This window comes from Budorcas taxicolor, chromosome 2, assembly GCF_023091745.1.
Source record: "Budorcas taxicolor isolate Tak-1 chromosome 2, Takin1.1, whole genome shotgun sequence".
Lineage (NCBI taxonomy): Eukaryota > Metazoa > Chordata > Mammalia > Artiodactyla > Bovidae > Budorcas > Budorcas taxicolor.
The window spans coordinates 138553752-138581003 of record NC_068911.1 but is presented as its reverse complement, the minus strand read 5'-3'; the positions used below and the strand labels follow the sequence as shown (position 1 = coordinate 138581003).

Here is a 27252-nt window from a genome sequence, read left to right as displayed (position 1 = left end):
CCGTATGGCTGTCACACTATCCATTATGCTCAGAGTCACAGCACTATGACCGCTTGGTCTAAGCGCACAGTAGAAATCAGGGTAACATCTCTTAAAAGAAATGGTGTTTGGGACTAATGGGTCTCTTGGCTTCTCTTCTGCTTGCCATTCCTTACTGGAGCCACTTGGGGCTAGTAGCTTCACCTGCACATTGAAACCTCCCACTGGAAAAACCACCTCATCTACTACCCTTCCTCAGGTCACACTAGCCCTGAAGCTCCTCAGAAAGGAGCTGGGTGCATCCTTCCAGCTGGGTAAGCCTGCTCCTCTCAGGGCTGTGGTCATGGTGGGGGCCTCAGGTACAAGGTACCAAAGACTGGGGACTTTCCATTGGCATGTGGCTGGCTTGTGGCCGTTGGAATATTTTGGAATATTTTTGTCTGTAGCACAATACTGTGCACTGACCTTAAAGAACGTTTTTCACATGAATTTTTTAGTAGAAAACATAAATAAATAACAGCGAGGCACAGCACAGTCACTCTTTGAAGAAACCAAGTGGAACTCATTAATCATGGAGAACAGGGCTCTGTCTGCTGAACTCAGGGATAGAATTAACTCCCGGGGCACAGTGGCCACAGTTCCAGTGAGTTGCGACTTGTAGCCAGGCTCACACTCTCCACAAATGGGCACTGAAAAAGTCCCTGCAATTAAGATTTCCTTCAGTTAAAAGTGTCCTAAAGTTTTCCCCTGCCAGCACTCCCCCTAATTTAGAGAGACAGACCCAGAGATTATGTGGCTTGTGCGCATGATAGGGGATATAAGGCAGGCTGTCCACTAGTTTGTTAGCCTCTCAGATGGAGGCAGGTTCACTCTAAAAGGTAGACTCCAGGCTTCCAAGGCATCTATTATGAAGTGTGAACAGGCACACCACTTGACCCACATATTCTATTCCAGAGAAACGTGAACAAAGAGGCAACTGTAAGGATGTTCATTACAGTGCTGTTTATCATTGTAAGAAAAACTAGACACAACCTGAATTCCCACCAGCAGGGAAGCAGTTAATAAACTATGGTACATCCACATGATACAAAATGCTGGACGATATTTAAAAAGAATTGTGTAAGCCTGTCAGCATGCAACCAAGTAGCCCCAAGACTTTGTCAAATGAAAAGAAGCACATTATCCAGCCAAGCGATCCAATGCTGATACTGTTTACACAAAACCAAAGCAAACTGCATAATTAGACATGAACATATACATTTGTAAAGGTATAAAACAAGTCCTGAAGTTATATACCTTGAACAATTTCTCATGGTTCCCTCTGGGAGGGGAGTGGGACTGGTTAACAATGAAATGAACTTTTTAAAAAAATGATTTGCAGTTTTTGAGGCTATAGCCATGAATAACTCACAAGTTGAAAAGAAATGAAAGGAAGCCTAGTTAGATACCATCCTAAAGTTTACCCCAATGACCTTCTTCAGTATCAATAACCACTCTGGCCATGAGCCTCCAAGAATAGGTGTTTTCTCCACTCAATGACCAGTCCTGCCTCCGGCATGTCTGTTGCTGACTCTTCAAATGACCTTTCCTATTTCTTGGCTTGATGCCCATGGGACTGTAGTTTTATTGGGAGCTTGGAGTTCAGCGACAGCAAAGCCCAGGAACAACTATTTTATTGGAAAGAGAGTAGAAGGACTCTGAGTCTCTTGCCCACTGGCCTTGGGTCAAGAATGGTTTCTGCTGTTTGCCCTGAAGCACCAAGACTGTGCTTGTGCCAAGCAGAAACCATACTAAGAGGGGGTCTGCTTTTTGGCAAGTGCCCAAATCATGTATCCATTCCAGGCTTAGGTTTGGGGCCAAAAGGAACTCCTTCCTCCACATAGTGCAAACGTAGCCTGGCTGTGGCCTGTGGCCTGATGCCTTCTGAGGGTCCAGGTGTCTGATGATATCTAACCTGAAGACATTCTCCAGTGCACTTGGTCTGTGTCAGGCTTCATTAAATCCTACACGATTCCTAGCTCTTGGTTTATTTATATAAGGCGATCTTTCCCCTGCTGATCATGAGGCCATCAGCTGGTGCTTCCCCTCTCCCCTCCTTTTCCTCTGGTTGGCTTTGCTTTGTGTTTTCGTTGGGCCGTCACTGAAATGGATGAAAGGCAAATTACAGCTGCAAGAGCCCCAGTGATGTGCACAAAGAGAAAACAAGCCGCACCTACAGATCTGCAGTTTGGCTCAGATGCAGAGATCACAAAGCGGACAAATTAAAACTTAAAAATGAAGCTCTTTTCATCAGAGACGACAGAAAGGCCAACAACGTTTGTGCCAAACAACTGCACAGTCTGTGAAGAGAGGTGATGAAAACAGACCCAGGGCCATAGTCGACTGGCCGGGCTGCGGGTATCTGGGCTAGGAGAGCTTCAACCGCAAGAATGCACATTTAAACCATCATAAAGGGCCAGGTAGGAGCCAAGACAGACCCTACTAGGCCTTGACATCTGGTGTTTATGATCCATGGAAATACAATTTCTGTAACATTTATGCTTGGGTTAGGTCTGAAATACCATACTGATAACAGTGCTGTGTTTGACGCCTAAGATCAGAATCGTAACAGTCTCTGCTCTTTTGGGGAAGAGAGAGAATGTGTATAGAATAAGCCTTGGGATCAGAACCAAGGCAGGAAAAGCAATGATGAAATTCTCAAAGGTGGCTGCAAAAACAGTAATGCTAATTAAGCATACATAATGGCTAATTTAATTCACTGGCAAATCTGGTCCCAGGCCAGCTTATGAAAATGTTGACTGAGCCTGACTCTTTGTTGGAAATAAATGCTTCTGAGATGCTTTCATTTTCATCCTTTGCTAATAGGAGCAAATGGCTTTAAGGATAGCCAACTGCTATGTGGACAAAATGGGTCATGATGCTCGTCATTAGAGGAAAAAACAAGGCTCTGCTCATGGACATTCAACTCTATTCTGCAGAGGACAGACAGTGACATCTCTAGTGAGCCTGCTGTAGCAACTGCAGATCTGAAAACCCAGAAGCCTGTTTTCTTTAGCACCACTTGGGCAGGTTGATAGCTGTAAAAAAGCAATTCTTCCTGGCTCTAGCTTTAGAAAGGAAGAAAAGCAGGATCCTGGCAGAAATAGGCTCTTTTGGACCTGCTTCTTTCCTTGGGGGCCATTAGGAACTTTCTCAGACTCTGAGGAAGGGTTTGGGGTTGATACTTTTAATAGACTCCACAAATATAGGGGGGTGGAAAATTCTTCCATCATCACTTTTGACCACCATCTAGAAACACTGAATTGCTGTGAGGCTGTCTTTCCTTTATCTTTTTTTTTTTCCTTTCCCCTAATAACTCTCTGATAAAATATTTTATATAACTATGTCACTAAATATGGCCTTCCACAATGGCTCAGTGGGTAAAGAATCTGCCTGCAGTGTAGAAGACACAGGTTCGATCCCTGGGTCAGGAAGATCCCCTGGAGATGGGAATGGCAACCCACTCCAGCATTCTTGCCTGGAAAATCCCACAGACAGAGAAGCCCGGTGGGCAATAGTCCATGGGATGCGGTTGCAAAGAGTTGGACACGACTGAGCACATAAACTCATAGTCATAATTCATGTTTCTAAATACTCAATAAAGAGAACCAAATAGTCATCAAATACTTATGAAAAGATCTGGCTCTTCAAGTAAGTTTCCCCAAGTTCCTCTCCTCAAAATTTTTATAGAATATTCCTTTTATAAAATGTTCCACCATGATATTTCCAGGTTCCCGGTAATCATATAATTATCTTCATTAGTTGCTCCCAAGTCTGGAATATCTTTGAGCCTTGAACATACTGTAAGTTTCCGTTTGGTCTGGGAAAGTGCTCATAAATTGGAGATCGACGTCCCCGTGGAAGTAATAATTCGGTAGGCAAGGGGTAAGATGTTGCCACTTCTTCTCCAAAGGAAACTATCTGTCTCTGCAGAGCTGAGAACATGATTCAGCTTTGCTGGTCCCAGCCCCTGGGGCCTTTTGAAAGTAGAGTCCCATCTCCAGGGATTTGCCATCAAGAGAAATTTTGTGGAATCACATGGAGTAATTTAGCACTTAGCAACTTTTGCAAAATCCCACACCAATCATAAAAGCTGGCTCAGCTGCACAATTTGGATAAAACTCCTAACAAGCAGTAGTAATAAAAATAAAAGAAGGAGATGCTGGCATTCAGCTTCAAGGAGAAAACCCACCTATTTCCCACAGAAATACTCTCTAGCTCAGAAGGTGATGTATAAACTTTGCAAACATCAGTTTGTTCAAAGCCTACACCTGAACTTTGTTCTCATAAGCCAAGGTGAAAAAAAAAAAAACAGATGTTTGTATAAAAATATCATCATTTTATTACATTCCACACAATACATTTTCAAATAGTTTTCAACGTCCACAAGGTATTTTGACACACAGGCAACTGAGCAATGCAAGAGATGTCACAGTTATAGGGCAAGGGGATAAGAACAGGAAGTAAAAATCTTTAAGTTTTCTTGTTTTGCTGTTGTTCTTTGGTAATTTTCGATAATTTAGGTGTTTACTTGCCTGCTAGCTTCATTTTTAAAGACGCAGTCTTCTTAAAGATGGGGTATCGACCTCAGAAATATTACTGGATTTCCTATCCTATTCTGGCTTTAATCCCAATAATGTGGGACAGGGGAAAAGATAATTTACTTTCAGCATTCTGTTTTGTCAATGGCAATGCTATGATCCTGTTTTTCTTTCTTCTGCCTTCACAGGCAATTAAGGGATAGCAATTGCTAGCATAATACCAAGAAAGGGATTTTTTTCACCCCCAGAGATAAGGGTTTCCCTCCTGGAACTGTTAACATGAAAGCTCTACTAAGGCAAAAACTTTACCAGCCTGAGCTAGACCTTCCTTTCATTCTTTTTTTTTTTTTTTTAAATAGTTGCTATCACCACTTTGTCTTCTGAGAAGCAACTCTAAACATGCATGCATGCATTCACCTGTCCAGTCTATTATTTTTTTAGAAGAAAGGGACCCTTCCCTTCCTCCATGAAATACAGAATTTTGCTTTTTAAAGCTGCAAGGCATGACATTACAGAAGAGCTGCCCTTTTAGCATAGTACCTGGATAATACTATGAAAGTTGCTGGGGCCGAGAGAGTGGAGAGAGACACAGAGAGAGAGAGAGACAGAGAGAGATGTGATATCCCCAGCTGAAGTGCATTATGGGATTCACAGAGATTTGAGCAGTCTCACGAGCAGTCTCGTATTCCCAATGACAGCATGTACATAAAGATGACGCCACCATGGGGCATCAGATAAAGATACAGCAAATTCACAAAGTTGTTGTCATCTTCTTTTAGAGAACGGAAATCCTCATGGGTGTACGGTAACTCAGTTGCTACACTGGCCGGACTTCCCAGGTGTAATTTCCCGACACCATGCTTCCATGGGGTGCCTATAAGGATGTCAATCATTTCAAGGGAACGCCTGGCCCCAGACACATCACTGGATACAGACACCTGAGATAAAAAGCCCTCAGTGATGGGCATGAAAGTCATCGTAAGGTATCCATGGTATCCTGCCACCCCTCCTCTCTCTGCCCCTCTTTCTTTCTCCATCTTCAGCTGGGGTAAGACACTTCTTGAAATCTCAAGGTAGCTCATGCTCTAGCCTTTCATCTTCTTTTCTTGGCAGGGCTGCTGTGGTTGAGACAGACTAGCTCTTTGAAATAGAGTAAGAGTGGGAGAGCACCATTCTTTCAGGAGGATGAAACAAACCAGATGCGAAAGTTGAGTGTGCGTTTGCTGGAGGGACCTATGTGAATATTCCAGAAGAATGCTAAGTCTCTCTCCCACAAGCAGCTAAAAAAATCATTAGTATTTTGTTCTCAGAAGGTACCTGCAGGCTTTCAGCCCAGGCAACCATCTTTGGAGAGAATCTTACACTTCCCCAGTGGATTCCTAGCAGGAAGGTGAGAAATAAACACCCCCAAGCCTAAGCCCCAGTACACTGAGAATCTTGTTAAAATATGCATTTTCTATCAATGAAATTGGCTTCATTATTGAATCTATCCTTCGTACAATATCATTAGGCAATTTATCTCTAACATCCCTCTCCCTGCGTTGCTCAGAGAGGACAAATGGGCAGCAACGGATTTATCTTCCTTATACCTTCTCCTGACGAAGCAGTAACATCTGGAAATGCCAGGCCAGCCTATGAGGGTGTATTTACCAGATGCCATGAATGCTTTAAGGGGTAGCACATTAGTACATTTAAACAAATGGTAACTTTTTATTCTCTCATAGTATTCAAATAAATCAGGGGAACAGCCTTATATTTTAGTGGCTATAGATTCAGGCACACATTAACACCATGAAAGGAAAGCAAATGACCCCCTTTCCCCCATATTTTACAAATGCTATTAACCATGATCCATACGATACCAAAGAATACACTTTTTAAACCGTCTTACTCCACCCCACCCCCCCCACTGGGCAGAATGAACCCCCTGGGGTGAGGGTTTCTTTTTTTAGACTACATTTCAATCCTTCCTTCTCCACTTCCTCCTGCTCTCAACAAGCTACTGCTTTTCATACATCAGTCTCAGAATGGTTATTCTCTATGACTTATTCCAAGATTGGACTTAACTGATAAAAGCTAAACATTCATTATGAGCTTCTCTTTTATAAGGCAACATGAGACAAATTTGCTTCAGGGCTGGAAGTAAGGGATGGTTCCACAGGCACCCAATGGCTGTTACTGTGTAACTTCAGAGACATCCCAGAGGGAACTAGCTAGGAGTCATGTCTGGTCTGAGTGCAGTGGGAGAACCTTCCTCTTGGGTCAGGTGGGTGGGGCCTGGGGACAGGGATGGGAGGGGCCACATTTCTTCTCATGTGGCCTCTAGTTTTAGGTACCTGGAGATGACAATGGTAAGCCAACAGAAATCCAGCCAGAGCTAGATAAGGCAACAAAAAGCTTCAATCTCTTCTCCAAGTCAACAGAACTAGTACAGTATATTATTTTCTGGAACATGTACCCCGGGAGAAGTAACACAAGAGTTAAAGGGGGCCCTCTCTGAATACACTCACACACTGCCCCCCCCCCCCCGCCCCCCAATGAGCCAGTCTCTCTCTCACACCCACGCACACACAGAGCTATTCACAGGCGCAAATGTATACTATGTACAAACACACAGATCCGGGTTTCCCCTCAAGTCTCCTGGCAGACTGCCCACCAGAGAGGAGGGATGGGCTAAGGCAAGGGGAAGAAATAAGCAACCAGTCTCTGGAAGGAAACCAGCTGAGCCGTGAGTTGTGAGGTGCTTAGGGGCGTGTCTCTTCTCGTATTCCCAAGATGCAGCATTGTAGAGTTGGGGTTGGGCGGTTTGGAATCAACAAAAGGAAAACAAACAAAAGAACCCGAGGAGAATGGTCGGGATGGATACGAGCGCACAGAGTTTGGGCCCAGAGACAGAGATGTCTGAGCGTTCACACAGAGACTAGGCGAGGAGGAAAAAGTGCAAAATCGAGGCAACGTGTTTGCAGTCTTTCTTGTTTGATTTGGGTGCGGTCCTTGCTTCGGCCCTCAGCAGTGCGAGCTGCCGTCTTGCTCTAGCTTAATGGTTAGGGTGGGTTCCACGGCCAGAGGGGCCCCGTTGGTGTAGTGGGAGGTTTTGTAGGTGATGGAGTGATCAGTCTTCTTGGCCGCATAGCGGAACCGGTGGTAGTGGAGCACCAGGGCCAGCGCGACGGAGACCAGCACCAGCACCGCACCCCCGGCGGCCATAACGTAATACCAGTAGGCTGGGATGGGCTGCACGGGCACCGTGTCCACTGTGGGCTCGGTCCCCGGTAGGAGGGTGCCCCCTGGTGGAGAGACACAGAAGAGTGTTGCTAGGCTGAGAGCATGCAGACTAATCCAAAAATTAATTTAAAAAAAAGAAACACACACATGCTTTGGAGTGGATAGGGAAGGGGACAGGGGAACAAGATGGTACTGAGTATTTAGGGTGGGCCAAGCACTTTTCAGTGATTGGTATTACTTCCTACTTACAACCCTATCAGGTAGGTACTCTCAGACCCATTTTACAGATGAGGAAACAGAGGCTCAGAGAGGTTAAATGAATGGTCATACAGCAAGTAAGTGGTAACTACTGTATTCAACCAAGAACTGTATGATTCCAAAACTCTTTTCTTCTTTCTGTTAAACTACAATACTCTATAAATAGGTAGAAGCATTATGATTCTCACACACACACATACACACAGGAATACATGCAAGTGATGTTAAAATGACTTCTGGGATTCCATAGGACTGATTCTCCGAATGGGTGGAAATAACAATATTTGGTCAGGCTGGCCAGCATTCTCAAACAATGTATTAATTAGGCTGGCTAGACTTGAAGGGGAATTCCACTTTGGTTTGCCAAGGCTTCCATGCCCACTGAAATCAGCCTGGTCTTGTCTAAACAGGTCAATTACCACTGTCAAGCAATGACTAACACATCTTCATTTTTTAATTGAATGGAGGATTTAAAAAGCGGATTGCAAGGATGTTGCAACCAAAAAATGTGGGTGCAAAACGATCGTAGGTATGTGAGAGAGACAGTGAATAAGTGAGAGCAGAGGGAGGGAGAACATTCTAATCACGGAAAAGACAGAGGATGGAAGAGAAGCTAGCAGAGGATTTACAAGGCAACCACATTCACTGGCCAGCCTCTGGTTGCCATGGAGATGATGTCGTAGATTTAAGCCCAGGGTAACTCTGGGGAAAGACTGGCTGGAGTCCCATTTAATGCAAAACAGTGCTACAACTCGATTCTCCCAACGATTTACATCAAATGAGAATCTGGACCAAATGGGACTAGGAGCTTTTGAGCTTGCCAAAACCAGACATGATCTTTACTTCTGAAAAATGATGTATGCTTAACCTATGAAAAATTCCTCCCTAGCTGCTTACATCAAGTAGAGGTGGCCAGAAAGATGTGTGCTCTCTATCCGTGGAATATCCCAGGTGGGAGCCACAGTGGTGGGGAGGAGATGCTGCTGCCTTCTCCTCGTACCGTTGGTCCTACCCTGTGGGTGCATCTCTGCTCAAGACGCAGACAAGGCTCATTGATATTTTCATGCCTCCCTCACAAGACGTGGAGCTCCTCAAGCAGAAGCACTTGCTCTCATCCCTGGTTTCTACCTCAGGGTATGTATGCACCAAGAAGGCTCTCCATAAATGCTTGTGATTAAAAGACCGAACTGAGGTGAAGACTCCTATTTCTGAGTCAGTGTTTGCCGACTCCTGCAGCCTGAACCCCGGAGCACCTCTCTTTGATTTGGGAGATAGCTGAGGGGTGAATCAGATCTTCTGAGGCCTTCTCAGAAGTGTTAGAAAAATGAGAGCATTTTTCTTGGAAAATCTTTCAGAGCCTGTTCACTTTCCCAGCTCTTAATCATTGACTCTTCTAGTTTTAGGGAATCCCCTTGTGCTAGGGTACAGGGTTCGTTGGTGTCTCTGAGCCCATCGGAAGTGCCACAGGGTTGGGAGGAGCTATGACAAGAATGTGTCACCAGCATACACCCTGGCAGCTGTGGCTGCCGCCCCTGGGGTGGAAAGGATCCCAGAACCCCAGGGTCACCACCACGCCCCTTTTACACTGTCTTCTTCCTTAGCACCTCCTCTATTTGTGTTCATTCCCAGACCATTTCCGCCTTTTAACACTTTGATTACTGTAGCTGAGAAAGCTCCCTCCCTCCAGCCCTCCTTCCCTCCCTCCCTCCCTCTTTTTGTGACTGTATTGAAAATTAGGCACAGAAACAGAAAGGGAAAGCAAGGCACTGAACACAGCTCCTTGAAGTGGCCAGCTCGTGAGTCACAGGGATGTGGTGTCAACTCATTATGCAGGTCACCAAGAGGATCTGCTGCCTGGCAACCATCCTGCCGCTGACTTTTCATGTGGGCTCAGAAGAACGCACGAGAAAAAACAAAGTGTGCAGAGATGGACTCCAGGTTCCTCCGGGCCACCTGCCTCTCCCCAAAGGGTGTCCTCGGGTCTGCCTCTGATTTCCATTTGGCTCCACAGTGAGACCCACCCTCTAATGAGGCCGCAGCTCAGCCATGAGGGGAAAGGAAGGCGATACGCCCACAAGGATGAACTCCCGCTCTGAAGCGCCTGACCAGAACCCCAAAGCAGAAGCACTCATTTTTGTCAAAAGCGTGAAACAGTCACAACTGCTCTCGTCCCCACCGTCACCACACAGTCTCACTTCAAAAAGCTGCTTTCCTTCAGTCACAATGCTGGTTCTCAACACTAAATACACTGCCTCATCTCCCACCCCCAGGGCTCAACATGCTGGGGCTGAGGCCTTCTTCACTTGACTCCCGAAATATTGCTTATGATAGCCACAAAGCTGGGGCACGGTGGGGAGGATCTAGGGGACAGTAGAGAACCCGCCTGCCAAAGATAGAGACAGAAGAGACTCAGGTTCAATCCCTGGGTCGGGAAGATCCCCTGGAGGAGGGAATAGCAACCCACTCCAGTATTCTTGCCTGGAGAATCCCATGGACAGAGGAGCTTGGTGAACAGTCCATGGAAGTTGCATAGAGTCAGACATGACTCTGGAGAAGTCACGTTATGGGGGTTACAGATTCAGAATCAGAGCTAGATCCCCGGCCTCAGGTTCTGCTCTGCTCTGGAAGACAAACTCCACTTTCTCATAAAACCTTCCTCCCATTTCCTGCTAATACTCCGCTCCCCAGAAATGATCACCATGTAGAAAATTGTAGTGACAGAGGCCATTTGGTGGACGACATCATATTGGCTCCTTAAACATTCTCCCTGGACATTTGTTTGGAGAAATGAGAAAATACACTATGTGAATTTGTGTTTTTAATGTTAAGGCAGTCAGAAAAGAGAGGATACAGCTAACAGGCCTCCTCTCATCCCCCTCAGGCAATTTTTGATGACCTGCAGTTGGGGCCAGAGTTTCTTAGGACCTTCTCCAGCTAAAGAGACTCAACTCCCACAGGCTGCTGCTTTAGAATTTGGCTCTGAGGCAGTCTTCAAGGGCTGTATGCTAATGAGGCTGTGGTCTGCCAGCCAGAGAAAAGGAAGGTCAATAGGGCTTAAGTCCTTTTCCAGAGCACCTTCCTAGATAAGGGCAGCAATCCCAGGAATGTTGGATGGATGGATGAATAGATGGGGTACAGGGATGGAGGGTGGCTAGATGAATGAGTGGACAGCTGAATGGAGGAATGCATGTCGGACCAACATTCAGACTTCCTTGAAAAAACCTTGATGACCTAATGGTACTTCACAGAATAGTTATTCTTGGAAAGTGTTAGATTCTGTTACCTCATACGATGCCTCTACATTAAAATGCAAAAAGGTGCCCCCTTTGGGCAGATGCTGGTAAGTGGCTGCGTTTTAGCCCCACTTGCCCCCTCAGCCGTATGAGATGCCCGGGCCATTGCGTCACAACTCAGGAGCTGGAGACATGTCCCCCAGGATGGGAGAAAAAAACGCAGGTGACTTCAACTTTGTCCAACACTGGTGATGTGCTCACCTGAAGAGTCCCTTTGATTGTTCAAACTTCCCCCATGTACTCACAGACTTTGATTTCCCCCCAACTGAAAGATGCTCTCAATGTCTGTTCTATTTTTCATGAATTTCAACCTTCTAATTCTGTATACGGTTTTCTCATCGTGTAAGATCATGAGAAACAGAAATTTAAATAGTCAATAACTCCAAGTGTATTTGCAAGGTTGAGTAGGCTTCCACCTGTAAAAGTTCTGAGCCCCATGGAGAAAGGGGTGGTGTGAAGGTGGAGAATTTAAATTCTGAGAAACAATAGATTCTAAGAAGTCCTGCATGGGAGGATAATACACTTGATCTTAGCCAAAAGGCTGAGAAGCGATATGGGAGTATAAAAAAAAAATTACACAGTACGTAGGTTCTTTCCATTCCTGTTGTGCAAACAGGGTTACTGAATTAATAAGCAACTGCGACATGTGAGCATAACTACCGCTCTAATGAGTGGAGACTTCCTGGGTGCCAGGCGTTGGACTACTTATCATCTTTATTCTTCATGACTCTCAGATGGGAAAAGTGGAGAACCTGAGAGGATAAGTGACTTTCTCCTGGTTTTGCCTGGAGGAAAACTGAGGAGGAGGATGGGGGCAGTACAGAGTGGAACCTGAGAGATGGCCCAGAGCTTTCAGAGGAAGCACACACGGCTGGGAAGTGGCGGGGTCAGGACTGGAAGTATGTGGACCAAATCCTCCACCCATGCTGGAACCCAGGGGTCAGAAGACGAAATCTGGCTCTCAGCCTATTTCTGTACATTTTGGAACACAGCCACCCTCATCGCATATGGCTTATGGCTGCCTTTGTGCTTCCCTGGTGGCTCAGACGGTAAAGCATCTGCCTACGACGCGGGAGACCCGGGTTCGATCCCTGGGTTGGGAAGATCCCCTGGAGAAGGAAATGGCATCCCACTCCAGTATCCTTGCCTGGAGAATCCCATGGACTGCGGATCCTGGTAGGCTACAGTCCGTGGGGTCGCAAAGAGTCGGACACGACTGAGCGACTTCACTTTCACTTCACTTTGTGCTACAGGCGCAGTGAGTCCCAGCCACACAGTGTCATAGAGCCCAACATGTTCACTATCTGTCCACCGACAGAAAAAGTGTGCAGACTCTGCTCTAACCACATGGGGTGGAACAGGAAGCAGACCTCTCCCTTTCTGCTTCTTTTTTCTGTCTGAACCTGTCTGCGGACTGTCTCAGTCAAATTCTCACTGAATCACCAAAAAGCGAAAACATCTCCTGCAGCTAAGTTTATGAAATGTCCTCCAGACCTGGAGGAGTCACCCAGGTTTCCAAGAGAAATGTTTCGAAAGATACCTAGTGTACGGAAATCATTTTTCTCGGAGAGGGAGAAAAGGTTCACTGCAAATCAGAACTGTTTCAGGCCTGGCCTGTCTGCAGTCTCGCATGTGTAGGTTGAAATCGAAGAGCTGGAGAAGGGGCATTTCAGTTAAAACATTTATTTAATTTGTGAGATTAAACAAACAAAAGACAAAGCTGGCTCCTCTAGAGAAGTTTATAGAAGAGGGTCGAAGAACGCAGTCACGCCCACAGATCTGTTTGGAAGAATGTAGAAGTATACAATCTCCCTGCGAAATGACTCTTCATTTGCCTTGCACTCAGTGTGAGTGTGTGTGTGTGTGTGTGTGTGTGTGTGTGTGTGTGTGTTGGGGGGGGCGGTCAGTGGGAGATTTCCATTCAGTTAGTAGGAAAGCTGCTGCCTGCCCCCCACCCCACACCTGTCTAAGACACCCCTAAACCCAGATCCGTGGCTGCCTGAAGTCTGAACACTTGTCCTCTCTTTGGTAGCACTTAGATTCTTTTAAATTAAGGCTTGTCCTTTCTGTTCCTGGAGAGAGGAAAAGTCAGTGAAAAAAATTTTTTTCTCCCCTTAGAGAAACTGACGTTGGCGGCAGTTTAGATGAATGGTAAACTTGCAAGGCGATGTGTCAGGCCTCTGCGGCTCGAACCTCACAAAGGATGCCTTGGCGTCCCCTTGGGCAGCAACAGCAGCCGGGCAGTTAGTGGTTCACACGCATCTCATCTCCAGGCTCCCCGGCTCAGCAACATCTAGCTCTGATCTGGCAGCTGGGGACCTCAGGGGGAGGGGGCCAAGGAGAAGGAGTCACACCTCACAGCTGCCTATCTGGAGCCCTGGCAGGGGTTGGGAATACTTCTCTGCCTTTCATCAGAGGATTACGGCGAGAATGCCATTTAACCCTCACTGCGTCTTGCAAGTGCTTCTAGTCAAGAGAGCTGTGGGAGAAAGGGATGCCAGGGAAAGGGGAATTTGAGGCTCATCCCAGGTCTTGTGCCCTGGCATAGGGGGGATTACACTGGGGAGCAAAGTCTCAGGGAGGCAGCCGACTGGCAGATCAACCGGGGATAAGGGCAGGGATGGAAAGATGGGGAAGAGACATGGCAGAGATGGACCAGTTGGTATGAAATAAACAGACCTGAAAACCTGAGACACATCTGTCACTGCTCCCAAATGGGTCCCCTCTATGCCCAGGAGACAGCCTGTGCTGTCCTCTTTCTCCTAGCTTTACCTGGATGAAAACTGCAGAGGACTGAACAAAGAGAGGCCCAAGAGACTGTGCCAGCAGCCCTCAGAGCTGGTCTGAGACGTAAAACCCACGCTCACAGCTGTGAGCAGGAGCTACTGATGTTCCTCTTGGCAGCCATCAGTGGTTGACGCAGCGCTTTCGAATCCTTCACTCTCACTACCACCCGTGCCTGGGACTCCCATGGGTCTCTCTGCTCCCACTTTGTTCAAAGCCCACAGCCTCTAACATGAACAAGAGCTCTTGCTTCCACTGCAACCTGCTAAAAATAACTACCTGGTAAACAACTACAGAACTCAGATTATGGGCTTTATATATTTTTACTGGCTTATTATTCTTTTTACTTGTATTGAAAATAGAAAGCATTGGTTAAGAAAAAATAATCCATCACCTTAATTACACCACTTTTCAGTTCTCCACGCCCCCCCCACCAGCCCCCAACCTGCACCCCCGCCCCCCCTGCTTGACACACAGTTTTCCACTTGTTAAAGCTCAAATTCTAGAAAAAGATACATGACGGCACTATGTCTATAGCCACTACTTAAAAAAAAAAAAAGAAAAGCACACCCAGGCTACATTGTTTAGAACAACAGCAAGAAAGCCTTTTTAAACACCACAATGGCAACCCACTCCAGTGCTCTTGCCTGGAGAATCCCAGGGACGGGGGAGCCTGGTGGGCTGCCGCCTATGGGGTCGCACAGAGTCGGACACGACTGGAGCGGCTTAGCAGCAGCAGACAACACGGCTTATTCATTCCATCTCCTCCTTGTCCCCTCTCTACATGGCTCTCTTTGTCAGTGTGGCTTGTTTCTCTTCACTACTGACTCATATCCTGATTCACAATCAAAGCATATACACCAAGCAGAAAACACAAGGTGATTCAAATAAAAAGAAAATGTCCCATGGCAAGAGATGAGTAAGAGGCAGAAAATGAAAGACACTTCAAAATATAAAAGGTCAAGACTATCCAATAAGCCTCAGTCCAGAAGCCACTGTTGTTGCATTGGCTTTAAGGTTTCCCTAGCACACACTGGTCTCTCATAAAGAATGAGATTGCTTCTGTCCCACGGTAAATTTATGATGGAAAAGAAAAACAATCTACATTCAAAAAAAAAACCACCCATACTAACAATATACGCCTGTTGTTAATAGGGTTTCACCATCAGCTTTCCATACCCTGCTTGCCCAAACCTGATTTCTCTGTTTCTCTAGTTGAGTGAACAGCCTGGTTTAACTCCCAAGACATTCACTCTCCCACCAAGAGAAGGCTGCCACCGCCCTGACCCGGACAGGTCAGTAGGTTAGGTAGAGCGAATGTCCTCTTTCCTCTCCCAAATGGAAGGCTTCGCTCAAGTCAAAACCCAGAGATGTCTACTGAAGTTAGAGGGGCTTCAGCCCAATAGAAGCCTCCCTGGCCCTGGGTTCATCTGGCTACCAAGTCAGAGTTCCATGTAAAACTTGCCGATGCGATCGACACTGTCCATTCTCAATTCCCATTCTGCCCTTGACTCCTGAGCCAAGTCTCTGGAGTTTGGTTGCCTCCTTCCAAAGATGCTTGTTATTTCCCAAGACCACAGCCGTGGGCCAATCCATGCCACTCAAGGGCTGCCTGTGCTTAAGCCCCAAACCAGCCCATCGGAAGCACACTGGAAGTTCTTACCTTGGAGTCCCTAAGCCCTGTGTTTATTTTGGCTAAATGAGCACTGCAGCTCTGAGGCTATTTTATTTATATATAAATTTTACAAGAGAACACGACTGGCCTGTGAAGCCTCCTGGTAAATACAGCCTCTGAGACAGCACATGTGCCCTGGTTTGTTTATTCACTTACAGAAGCAAAGCACTTAGCCACTGAACTTGTCAGTCATGGACCCAGACATCTATGTTCACACAGCAGAGTGTCTGCCGTGGGGGCTGAAGGCCCTAACCAGCCTTTTCTGGGAGCTTTGAGTCTCAACAATCAAAGTCACGTGAAACAACATAAGCAAGTTTACCTCCCCCAGCATTAACATTACCTTGGGTCCCGAAAGTTAGAACTTGAATTCAACTGTTATCCAAGCCGTTCAGTTTTGATCTCAGCTTTTCCTTCCGATACTTTTAGATTCACGTTAACAGAAAATCTCACACCCAAGGAGCACAAACACATGCACAGGAGTACTCTTAATTCTTGAAAAATGTGCAATGGGGAGTGGGGGTGGGGCTCAGGGAGGCCAGGAAGGGTGAGGAAGAAAGAAACGATATCCTAGATAGGTTTCCCAGCCCCCCCCCGACCCCCCCGCCCCCATCTACCGTCTTAGTGCTGTGGGTGATGAGTGGCAAATTGGGCGAGATGATTTGAAGTCAGAGAGCACATCTAGGTGGCAAACCAGGAATCCATCTTTGTCCAGCCAGGAGCTGGACAGATTAATGAGAGCGAAGATAACGAGTCTAGACTTCAGATATAAAAATGACTTCCCTTATCTCTGAAATGCTGTCACCTGTGGGGTTAAGGCCAGCCAATATAAACAGGGCACAGAAACCCTCGGGATTGTTTGCATAAACTAGGTTCTGTTATTAGATGTGGGTGAGTGTCTCTGAGTGTGCTTATATACCCGGGCCAACTCATGGCAAGCATTTACAGAGCGGTTTCCAAATCCTTAGCACTGGAACCCGGGTGGAAACATTACCAGTGTCAACCAAAGAGGTGAGATGTGAAATACACTGCACTTTAGGACCCCCAAGTTTGGAGGTTAGTTTTCTCTCCTGGGATAAGGCAGGCATCCCACATTCCTCTCTCTTTGCTCTGTTCTCTATTTACTTTATTAGGGATAAAATGTCGCTTTCTATTTTTCAGTCCTGTATTTCAAGTGTTCTAATTCCAGGCACCAAAATGAGCCTCATTCTTCCCTTAACCAGACACCATCTCCAGATTTCTGCAACCTTCTCCACTTAGGACTGTCATCCCTCATGTCTTTCCCCTAACTTTCTTCCCTCACACAGCTGTGTACCTCGCTGAGGGTTAATTGAGACTGCTGCCTTGGTGCCCTGTGACTGGAAAGAAACCATCTTTGGTTGAAAATAAATCATTGCCACCTCATTTCACTTTTAATTTACTACTGACTTTTTTTTTTTTTTGGTTCAGCCTCCCCACAGTCTCTCTTTTCTCACCACTCATGCATTTTCAGCCTCATTGCTCTCCATTGGACAATGCAAAGCTGAAAGGTTTATCTGTAACCTATTTGTCTCTAGTATAGGTTTCTAAACTTTAATTAAACCAGAGACAGCGAGGCTCTCAATTGCCCTTTCCCTGTATCTACAGGTGTTGCTGGCGCCATCTAGTGGTGAGGTGTGGCATCTATTTTTCTCTTGGGAGCTTTGTCAAATCTGGAGGCTTATCGCCTCTGCCAAATTCACATCACATGGGAGGAAGGAAAAGGCATGCAGAAATTTAAAAATAACTTTTTTTTACCTTGAAAATTCTCACCTGCAAAAGCTGAGATCGGTTCTGGAAAAAAAAAATTGAGTTAGATGACAGGGATACATAAGGTGAACACAGTGTATGATGAAAATGAGTTTCATCAAGCTTTTTCATACTATGCCATGAAAAGTCTCCCGTGCCCGCCACAGGCTCTGGGTCTAACACATCGTCGTCATGGGGGCCAGGTGGGAAGGATTCTCAAAGTTGCTTTGGAACAAAAAGTCCTTTATAGAGTAATGGGTCCCTGAAGCATTGTAATCAGTCACTTACCACTGATTACTTTCTCAGAGAAGGGATTAGTTTTAGATGCCGGGGGCCCCGAAAGTTGCCTGAAGGGACTAGGGTGGTCCCAGGTGCTTCTGACCTCATCAGGCACACACACACCCGGGACCCATGTGCCAAGAAAAGCACTTGGTGAGTTATTACAGTCACTCTGCGGAGCGAAAGTAGGTCTCCTTCCTTCTCAGGATTTCCTCTTGTTTTTGGGAATGTCCATGGCTCTGATGGGAGGTGGTGCATGGGGTGAACTAGGTGACCTGGCTGCTTAGCACTTCTGTCCAAGGAGAGAGTATCCTTCCTGGGCTGGTCACTTGGCATGCAATGTTTAATCTTACAACTCTGGCATGTTGGCCATTACAGATAGTAACTTCAAAGCAAGATCTGAATTCTTATTTTACATGCCATAGATCGTCCTGCAATTTATTCATGTAAAAGAACTGCCTGGGTAATTGTGTTATCACTCCAATATAACATATGTACTATTTCTGCTCACCAGTGAAGGTTTCCATTAAATCCATCAAACCTTTGCAGCATGTAATTCTGACTGGCAGCTGCTCTCGTCCTCTAGCATTTTCTTTGCTAAAAGCTGGAGTCTGATGATGAGGTCTTGGCACCCTGAATCTTCATATACTAAGTGCATGTCTCTTTCTGAATGGGAGCAGGGGGATAGGATTCCACCTTATCTGACACCTCTCGCATCCTGACCGCAGCCTAAGCTCTAACTGAACTCACATCTTGCCTCCTGCATGGACTAGTGCTAACCCACCCACTGGGGGAACAGCTGTGATTGGAAACGAGGTGCTGCCTCCCCTTGTGGGTCCCAGCCCTCGGAGGAGACACGAAGAGACAGATCTTCACGTACCCATGCAGTTCTCCAGAGGGACATCAGTGCTTATCCGAATGTCATCAATGGCAATTTCTCCCGCACGTCCTTTTCCTATAACTCCCTCAAACACAATCTAGAAGCAGGGAGAAAAAGCACCAGGGTTAACTGAGCTTCTTGGTGCAAACAGTGCAAAGATTTCCAATTTTCTGTTAACTGTAGCTTAAAATCTGTGTGTGTGTGAGCGCACGCACACGTGCACATGCACATGTGCCTTACTGCACCTGGTACACATCTGTTGACCACATGGCTCTGGTACTTGAAATCTCAATTTAAAATGAGTTGGTTGAAATCAAATGCATATTTAAGGGGATTAAAAAATACATATATATATAACTAAGTGGTGGGTATTGTTGTCCAGTAACTAGAATTATTGACTAAAAGGACTACAATCAGAGCATGTTTAAAGGAGGGTTGAAATTTCCCTAGCCATGTTTGATTTTTTCTTTTTCTCACAATTCTTTCAAATGCTCAACCCAGGTATTTGGAAACTCAAGAGGACATGAGCAGGTAGGGCTAATGTAAGAAATGCAGTGTACAGGTTTGAATTACCTTGGGGGTAACAGTGTCTTATGGCTCCATTATTACAACTAGCAGGTAAGTGACTTTCCTTCACCACTAGTTTGCTGAGCACCGACTATGTGCCAGGCACCCTGACAGTTACAAAAGCTAAGACAAGACCTGGAGAATCTCACCGTCTAGTGGGTGAGACAAAAATACCAACAGGGAGTAGCTCCACAACACACTGAGGTTTCTAAGGAGGAAGGCAGGTGGGTGGGGGACTCAGGCTATTTTGCAAGCGTGAGGGTGACTGCAGGCTGCATGCAAGAGCCTCTCGGCTCAGTGGTCTTGTCAGCCCTCGGTTTCACCCTCCCCAGGTTCTCTCTGCAAACGAGCACACGTCCTCTGGCAAGCTGAGCGAGCAGTTGGCTGCCTCACCAGCCATCTGTTGCTGCCTCTCGTCTGGGGAGGAGCAGGTTAATGCTTTGGCTGGTTCTCAGTCACCTCTTCCACAGCGCCTACTCTACCCAAGTTTCAGCCACAGCTGCACATCCCCATCTGTGCCTCAGTCTCTTGCTCTGTGAGGGCAGAGATAATAGAATGCAACTCCTGGAGCTGCAGGGTGAGAACGCACTCATTTAGGGATCTCTCTGGTCTGCTGACCACTAAGCACCACAGCCACCTGAACACTTGGGATGGGATGGGGAGGCTGTTGCCCTCTCTTCCTCTGAGTCTCAGGGGTTCCCAGGGCCTCTTTTCTCCTGTGTGGAGGGTTTGTTTGTGTTTATTTTCCTGGCTTCTGTGTTCCTTTGTCAGCCTACCTGATAGCAATCTAAAATAAAATGGAGAGAAGAAACATTTGTTGGGGAAGATTTCAGCAGTATAAAAGGCAATAGGAGGAACAAAGAACCAAGTCTGGGTGTAGAGATAGGCACATTCTGAATAACAAATAAGAGTGTCATTTAGTTGCCATGGCAACGGGAGAAACACAATGAAAACAGCGGCGCTTAACCGCGTTCCCTAATGATGAATGGGCACGGCCTTTGAAATACTGAAACGCAGATCGCAAGGGTCCCCTCGGATCTCCGCACCGTCTCCCGTTGCCGCCCCACCTGGTACTCCATGTCGTAGCTGGGCAGAATGATGCGCCCGTGTTTCCACTCGCCGCCCTGGTCCTCGCGGATGACCCAGAGGAGCTTGCTCTCCTGGCTGGCTTCGCGCACTACCTGCAGCGCCACCCCGCGGCCGCCCGTGGCTTGGTACTGGAACTCCATGCACACGGGGCTCCGCGGCAGGTGCACCGGCGGGCTGATGAGTCGCGCGTACTGGCCCTCTCTCCGCCCATCACTCTGCAGCCGCAAGAAGTTCCTGTCATCTGGAGGGGGAAACAAACCCGAACAGAGGTCCCTGGTGAATGCTTGGGAAGGACACCAGCTGGCAGTTGTGGCCCCTCGGGGGGCGGGGGGTAAGCCGGGGCAGAATTTGGGTTGTCCTTTTTGAACTTGTTCTCCAGGCTCTGTGTTCCTTTCTTAGGGCTCTGATTCAAATGCTGCATCCCCTTAAGGCCCTTTCTTGAGTCTTTATGTCAAGAAGGTCCCTCCTGCCTATTTTCTCTGCATCCCTTCCTTTGTACCTTTTACATATGGCACCTGGTGCCCTCCGCCTTAGGTCTTGGTTGGCTGTATTTCCCCTCTAGATTCTGAGAGGCCAAGCCCACATTTTAATCATCATCGGCTTACCCAAAGGGCCAGGGCACTATAATGAGCTGAATAATAAGGGGTGAAGTGACTGCTAGACTACAGGATGGCTCTAGCCAGGTGGTTTATGCTTCAAGCCTTTATCATCTTGGCTGGGCACTGTCCAACTGGAAGACATTTACAACCTTCTGTCTCCAGCAGTGCTCCTGGATGAAGCCTGGGCTCTAGTAACTGCAGTTCAGAAGCCCGGCATCCTTGTTCAAGCAGAGCAGGGAATGGTGGCTGAATAGGAGTGGGGGATGGTTGGATGGCATCATCGACTCAATGGACATGAGTTTGAGCAAGCTCTAGGAGATGGTGAAGGACAGGGAAGCCTGGCGTGCTGCAGTGCATGGGGTTGAAAAGAGTCAGAAAGTTCTGAGCGACTGAATAATGAACAACAAAGGGGTGATGCAAGGGACCAGAGACCCCACTCCCTTCCCTGCCCCACCCTGGGGAGGCCTGAAGGTGGCCTTTCTGAGAGAGTTAGGCAACCACAGCCCCAATAAAACAGGTGTTGTCATCATCACTAACAAAAGCTATGTGTTTAGCAGAGAATATACACACATTGGGAGATGAAGGTCTCACCCATCCAAATATTTGAAGAATGTGTGTTTTGGCTGATGCACTTTAAAATACATCAGGTACTCTGTGGGAGGCAGAGTTCCCTGTTGGCAGACCCCATGCCTTGCAGACACAGGTGTGGGGACCTGCACTGGCAAATCCAGTTCATGCAGGAGCATTTCGACCACTTGCACAGAGAACAGGATGGCATTTGAGCATAAAATCTCACTGTCTCCTTTTGGCCCTGAAACATCTTATGTTGAACATTTCTGCAAGACAGCAGTGGCCCTTTCGCACCACATAACCAGCACATCAGCCACCTCGGGATCATGTTAATCTGAGATGTGGGCACAGAGCTTTTTTTACTCAACAGGGACCGGGAACATCTTTGTCAGGGAAGGACAGGCAGGGACTCCAGAGGCCAGAATCAGCAGGGGACTCCTGGACCACCCGTGTGCTGCTGTGTGCCTGCCAACATCATCTTTCTAGTGAGAGCAGAACCTGTGGCAGTGCTCCCATCAGTGTCCCAGAAACAGCTCCTTCCCTCCTCCTGGCCACCTCTCTCCCTCCTCCCCATCTCCCCTAAGTCCTTTCTGGTTAGGTTCTCTGGGGTTATTGTTCTGGAAGCTACTCTCCCCTGAAGTCAAATTAGACCAGTTTAAGATGCATAGTCAGGATTCTAGTTTGGGATACTTTAACCATCTAGAGGCACATTGGCCTAATACCCCACACCATGGGAGCCCTTCAAGGCCAAAGTTAGCACAGATAAGGAGGCAGCTGTCTACAGCAGAGAATTTCAATGATGGTGATCTGCTGAGGAGGAGACACTGGTGTCACAACCAGACATTCAAAGAACTGCTAAACCTATGCTTCTCCTATCAGATCTCATTACTACCACTATTAATGATAATAATTATAAGGCCTATTTGCATACTGCTTTTCAGGTTACAAAGCATGTTGGTCTGCCTTTATAATTTAATCATCGCTATATGCTTGTGAGCTGGGTCTTATGAATCTTACTCTACACAAGATGCAGAAACCGAGGCTGGGAAAGGTTTAAGTGACTTGTCCGAAGTAGAAAGGCTAGTGAGTAGCAAAGCTGGACTTGACTTCAGGTTTCTCTACCTTTGTGCAGTAGGCCCTTCACTTCAGCTGTGCCCCCGGTAACCTTGTCCCAAGTCCACGTGATCAGTCACATATGATTTAAGGCAAACTGGCTTCTCACTGGGCGCTGTTCCCCTTTCTCCTTTTACCTGTAATTCTCTGCTTCCCCACCCCCACCCCACCACTTTTGCCAGTTTTCCTCACTACTCTGTGCATTTCAACATTAATGCCTCTCTTCTTGCAACACCTCAAGCATTTACTGACCATACCACTGATTTTACCTGGTTTTTAAAAAGACTGGAGGCCATTTTCATGCATTTCAGCTCCCTGCCTTGTACTGCAATTAAATTGTTTGGTATATGTCTTTTCTATTTCCCTGGTTAGACTATAAGGTCCTGGCCTTACACACAGGAGGGTTAAGAATGCTTCTTCTCCCTGCCCCTAGATAGTGACACATACATATATATGACAAAATTTTCTGTTCCCATGAAGGAATGAATGATAAACAGATGCATAAAGAATGTTATGAGATTCTCTATTGGAAACAAGAACAGATCAGGAATCAGCTGGGCTCTGTAATCCCTCAGGTTCATATAATCTCACAATTCCCTCCCATCCTACTGAGCCAACAGCCCTTTTCAAAGGTGAGGTGGTTTTTTTGAGACGTTCTGCTTTTTATTAAGGAATGTTTATACTGAAATATGAGTATGTATAAGTACAAATGCACAATAGCTTTTGCAAAGTAAATATACCTATAACTGATACGCAGATCTTAAAACAAGGTGACCTGTGGAAGCATCCAGTCCACTGAGCCGCCAGTGACAACCCCCGAAATGCTCCCACGCTCCAGTCATTTCCAAGACTTTACTGCTTCCACCTCATATATAAAGGAAACCAGATTTCAGAGACTTATTATTCAGCCTTCTTTCTTCACAGTTTCACAAATAAGACCCACTGGCTGTCTGAAAATTGCTTGGCAGAAATACTGTCACTTGTGTGAATTTACATTCTTAAGCAGCAGGGGAATCATAGCATAATGGTTAGAATTTAGTCAGTAAAATGTGTGTGGAGGTGTAAAAAGCCGGGCTGGCTGGATTTTCTCCGGGTCTGCTTTATTTACCCATCCTGTTGCTAAAACTTCAGGCACCGTGAGGCCAAAGGTGTCACAGATTGCCTCTCCTGGGGACCTGAACTGGCTCCCTCCCCCTCCCACTTTTCCTCTCTTCTCTTCTCTCTCTCTCTCACAATAAGATGATAATCACTGTGCATGATTTAAAGGACCACTGGAAGACCAGGGAGTTAATGCTGGTGGCGTGCTAAGCACGAGCAGCTGAAGGATCATAACTCAGTGCTGACATCTGAGCTAATCCACTGGTTTGCAGAATCTCTAGACAAGCAGGCCTCTGAATTTCACTTAGTGAAATCACTTGTGCCCCACTTGTCTGTTAAGTGCTACGAGCTCGAGGGAAGAAAGATGATATGTAAATTTAAGGAATTAGCAGCAGACATCAGTCAGAAGGACGCTGAGCTGCAAAACGTCCCTGCCTGTCACTGAGAGAGGACTGATTAGAAGCAGGACATCATGAAGGAACGACTTTGGTCAAGAGAAGCTCAGAGAGGAGGAGAGGAAGAGCAGGGGCAAGAGAACTGATGTGAGTTGAGCACCTCGAGGTGCCAGACATCACGCTGGGGGCTTCATCGCCTTCCGTAATCTTCCTGTGAAATAAGTATGATGCTCTCCATTTTTACCAAAAAGGAAACAGAGGCTCAGAGAATTGAAAAGTGTGTCCCAGACCACTCCTAGAGAGGGATGGAAGTAGGATCTGAACCCTCATTGGACCGAGTAAAATCGCCAGAGCCTCACCTCTCATGGGGGCTAGCATCCTAACATTTGCTAATCTTTTAAAGGCTCAGTCTTCCCATCTGTGAAATGGATACAATAATAGCAATATTGCATGGGGCTGGGAGGAGGAGGAAATGGAAAGAGCCTTTTAAAGCACTTTGCATAGGAACAGGGGCACAGTGGAAGGTCCATAAAAGCTATGATCTTTATTTCAACTACCATCCCTGAACACTCCACCTCCTGTTATTGTTCAGCCACTAAGTCACGGCTGACTCTTTGTAACCCCATGGACTGCAGTAGGCCAAGCTTCCCTGTCCTTCACCATCTTCTGGAGTTTGCTTAACCTCATGTCCATTGAGTCAGTGATGCCATCCAACCATCTCATTCTCTGTTGCCCGCTTGTCCTCCTGCCTTCCATCTTTCCCAGCATCAGGGTCTTTTCCAAGGAGTCGGCTTTTTGCATCAAGTGGCCGAAGTATTGGAACTTCAGCTTTGCTGGCTTTTTTCTTCGAGAAAGAAAGAGAGTCCAAAGAGCCCCAATAACCTGGGAAGACCAACCGGAGACTCAAAGGAAGTAAGATTCAGCTCAAGGACAGTAAAGATGTTCTCTGGAATAAGATGGTTCCCAGAAACATCCTAATCCCAGAAATGGGCCAGCCCCATGCTATACACCAGGCATTGTTGACCACATGTCTTTTGGGTCAATCTACAGTAGACAGCAGAGAAGGCAATGGCACCCCACTCCAATACTCTTGTCTGGAAAATCCCATGGATGGAGGAGCCTGGTAGTAGGAGCTCCTGGAGCCAGGAGCCTGGAGGAGCCTGGTAGGCTGCAGTCCATGGGGTCGCTAAGAGTCAGACATGACTGAGCGACTTCACTTTCACTTTTCACTTTCATGCATTGGAGAAGGAAATGGCAACCCACTCCAGTGTTCTTGCTTGGAGAATCCCAGGGATGGCGGAGCCTGGTGGGCTGCCATCTATGGGGTTGCACAGAGTCGGACACGACTGAGTGCCATAGCAGCAGCAGCAGCACAGCAGACAAAAGAATACATCCTTCTGGAATGAGAGTGGGGCCCCAGAAGACCATTTAGAAGGGGCCAGCCCTGCTGTTCAGAGGAACCACACTGAAAACAACCCCAGCACAGCTGCCCACCTTTGCTTTAAATTCTCCAAAGCAGGAGTTTCCAAAAGCCACGCTGGCAATGTGTTTTTTTGTTTTTGTTTTTTTTGGGGGGAGGGAGCGCGCAATCCTAACTGTCAGAAATGACTTAAATTCAGTTTTAAGTTTTCCCACTGTCATTTAGACACATGTCATCCTTCTATCCCCCATGAAGTACAGCCAATTTCCGTCTTCTGACTAAGAAACAAGTTCACTCCTGAAGAATTACGACCCTGGTCTTTGCTTCCTTAGGAAACGTAAGCCTGGCCTCTTTAGATGCGTACTTTGCTCAGTTCAGTGCTTCAGCTCCTTTAAGTCCCGGCATCCCTGTCTCTGCTGTGAGTGAAGCACATGCAGTGTCAATGGAGTCTGCTCTTCTGGAACATTCTACTTTATGGCCTGCCACTGCCAAACACAGAGGAAGTTTTAGCAGACAGTGACTGTTGATGGCTTGATAGAGTAAAGGGTTGGCCTTGCATGGGTGGGCTACTTTACTGATTTGCTTGGACTTTAGGGGAAAAGCCCTTTGGATGGTTAAGAGGTCCTAAAACATGACAACTGACTGATTAAGAACCAGGTCTCCCTGCTAGAGGTTGTCTTCTTCTTCTTCTTCTTTTTTTTTTTTGTAGTTTGATGGCAGTGAGGTCGCCAATGGATGGTTTCCAACAAGAAACAATGTAGAGGAAATACATTCAGCTGCAGAGAGAGAATGAAAGGAAAATGTCCCAGAGATACAATCCCTCTCCTCCTGGACCTGACATACTTGGGAAGCATTCTGCTAGGTCCCTGACTCAAAACATCTGTTGTTGCCCATGACACAGGGAAAACAATCACAAGGGAATAAATAACAGGAGTTCAAAAGGGCAGAGAGGAAGTGTGGAGGACAAGGTCACTCAGGCATCTTAACCTGATGCTGTCTCTAGGAAGGGTCTCTTGACATTTCACCTGGCAATTTACAACCACATCTGGGTTCAGCTGCCTAAGTGCTGGGTGATCACGTGAACGTTCCTGGCCCAACCGCAACTGGATCAATGGCGCCGACACCTTACCAAACCCTGAAATAAATCACCAGTCTATCCCCCTGGCTATCGCAAAGCCAAACACACCATCTGTCCAACACACACATCTCCTGGCTAGCATCTTGCCCTCCTGCTAGAACAGCCATCTGAAAGACTATTCAGTGCTGCAGGAGATGGAGTTTCTTCATATAGGTCATGCTTAAAACGTGAGTCAGCCCCTCAGCTGGCCTCCCAAGGTCAGCCTATGTCTGCTAAGGTCCTCAAATTAACAATTGGTTAAAGGAAACATTGACTTTGGATGAACTCCACAGAATGTTCTCGAGGTTTACAATTGACCAGTTTGTGGACATTTGAGGTTTCAGGCTTGGGTTTTGCAGAAAAGTCTATCTGGAGCTGATTTTTTTGGTATGTCAGCTTTTATGAAGGTTTGCAATCGAGACATTCTTTATCACATTGTACCTTCACTGTCAATCTACAGACTCAACCAATCATGACTTGCAGAAGATAAGGAAAAGTAGTTTCTCCTCTCTACTGCTGTGATTTCTACAGAGTCAGAGATATTGTCCTCCCTACTTTCCATGAAGA

The 27252-nt window shown here is 46.6% G+C and overlaps 1 protein-coding gene across 2 annotated transcripts in view; it reads right to left on the bottom strand.

The window, feature by feature from the left end:
- NRP2 (neuropilin 2) overlaps window positions 1-27252 on the bottom strand; it is a 119652-nt gene that overhangs the window by 15476 nt on the left and 76924 nt on the right. The window contains exons 13-15 of one of the 2 annotated variants that reach the window (XM_052653887.1): window positions 20352-20614; window positions 18718-18814; window positions 17568-17603 (exon numbers count right to left, since the gene is read on the bottom strand). In XM_052653887.1, the coding sequence (XP_052509847.1) occupies window positions 17568-17603; window positions 18718-18814; window positions 20352-20614 (396 nt within the window). The remainder of the gene's footprint in view (window positions 1-17567; window positions 17604-18717; window positions 18815-20351; window positions 20615-27252) is intronic. The other variant, XM_052653895.1, reaches the window with a different exon arrangement.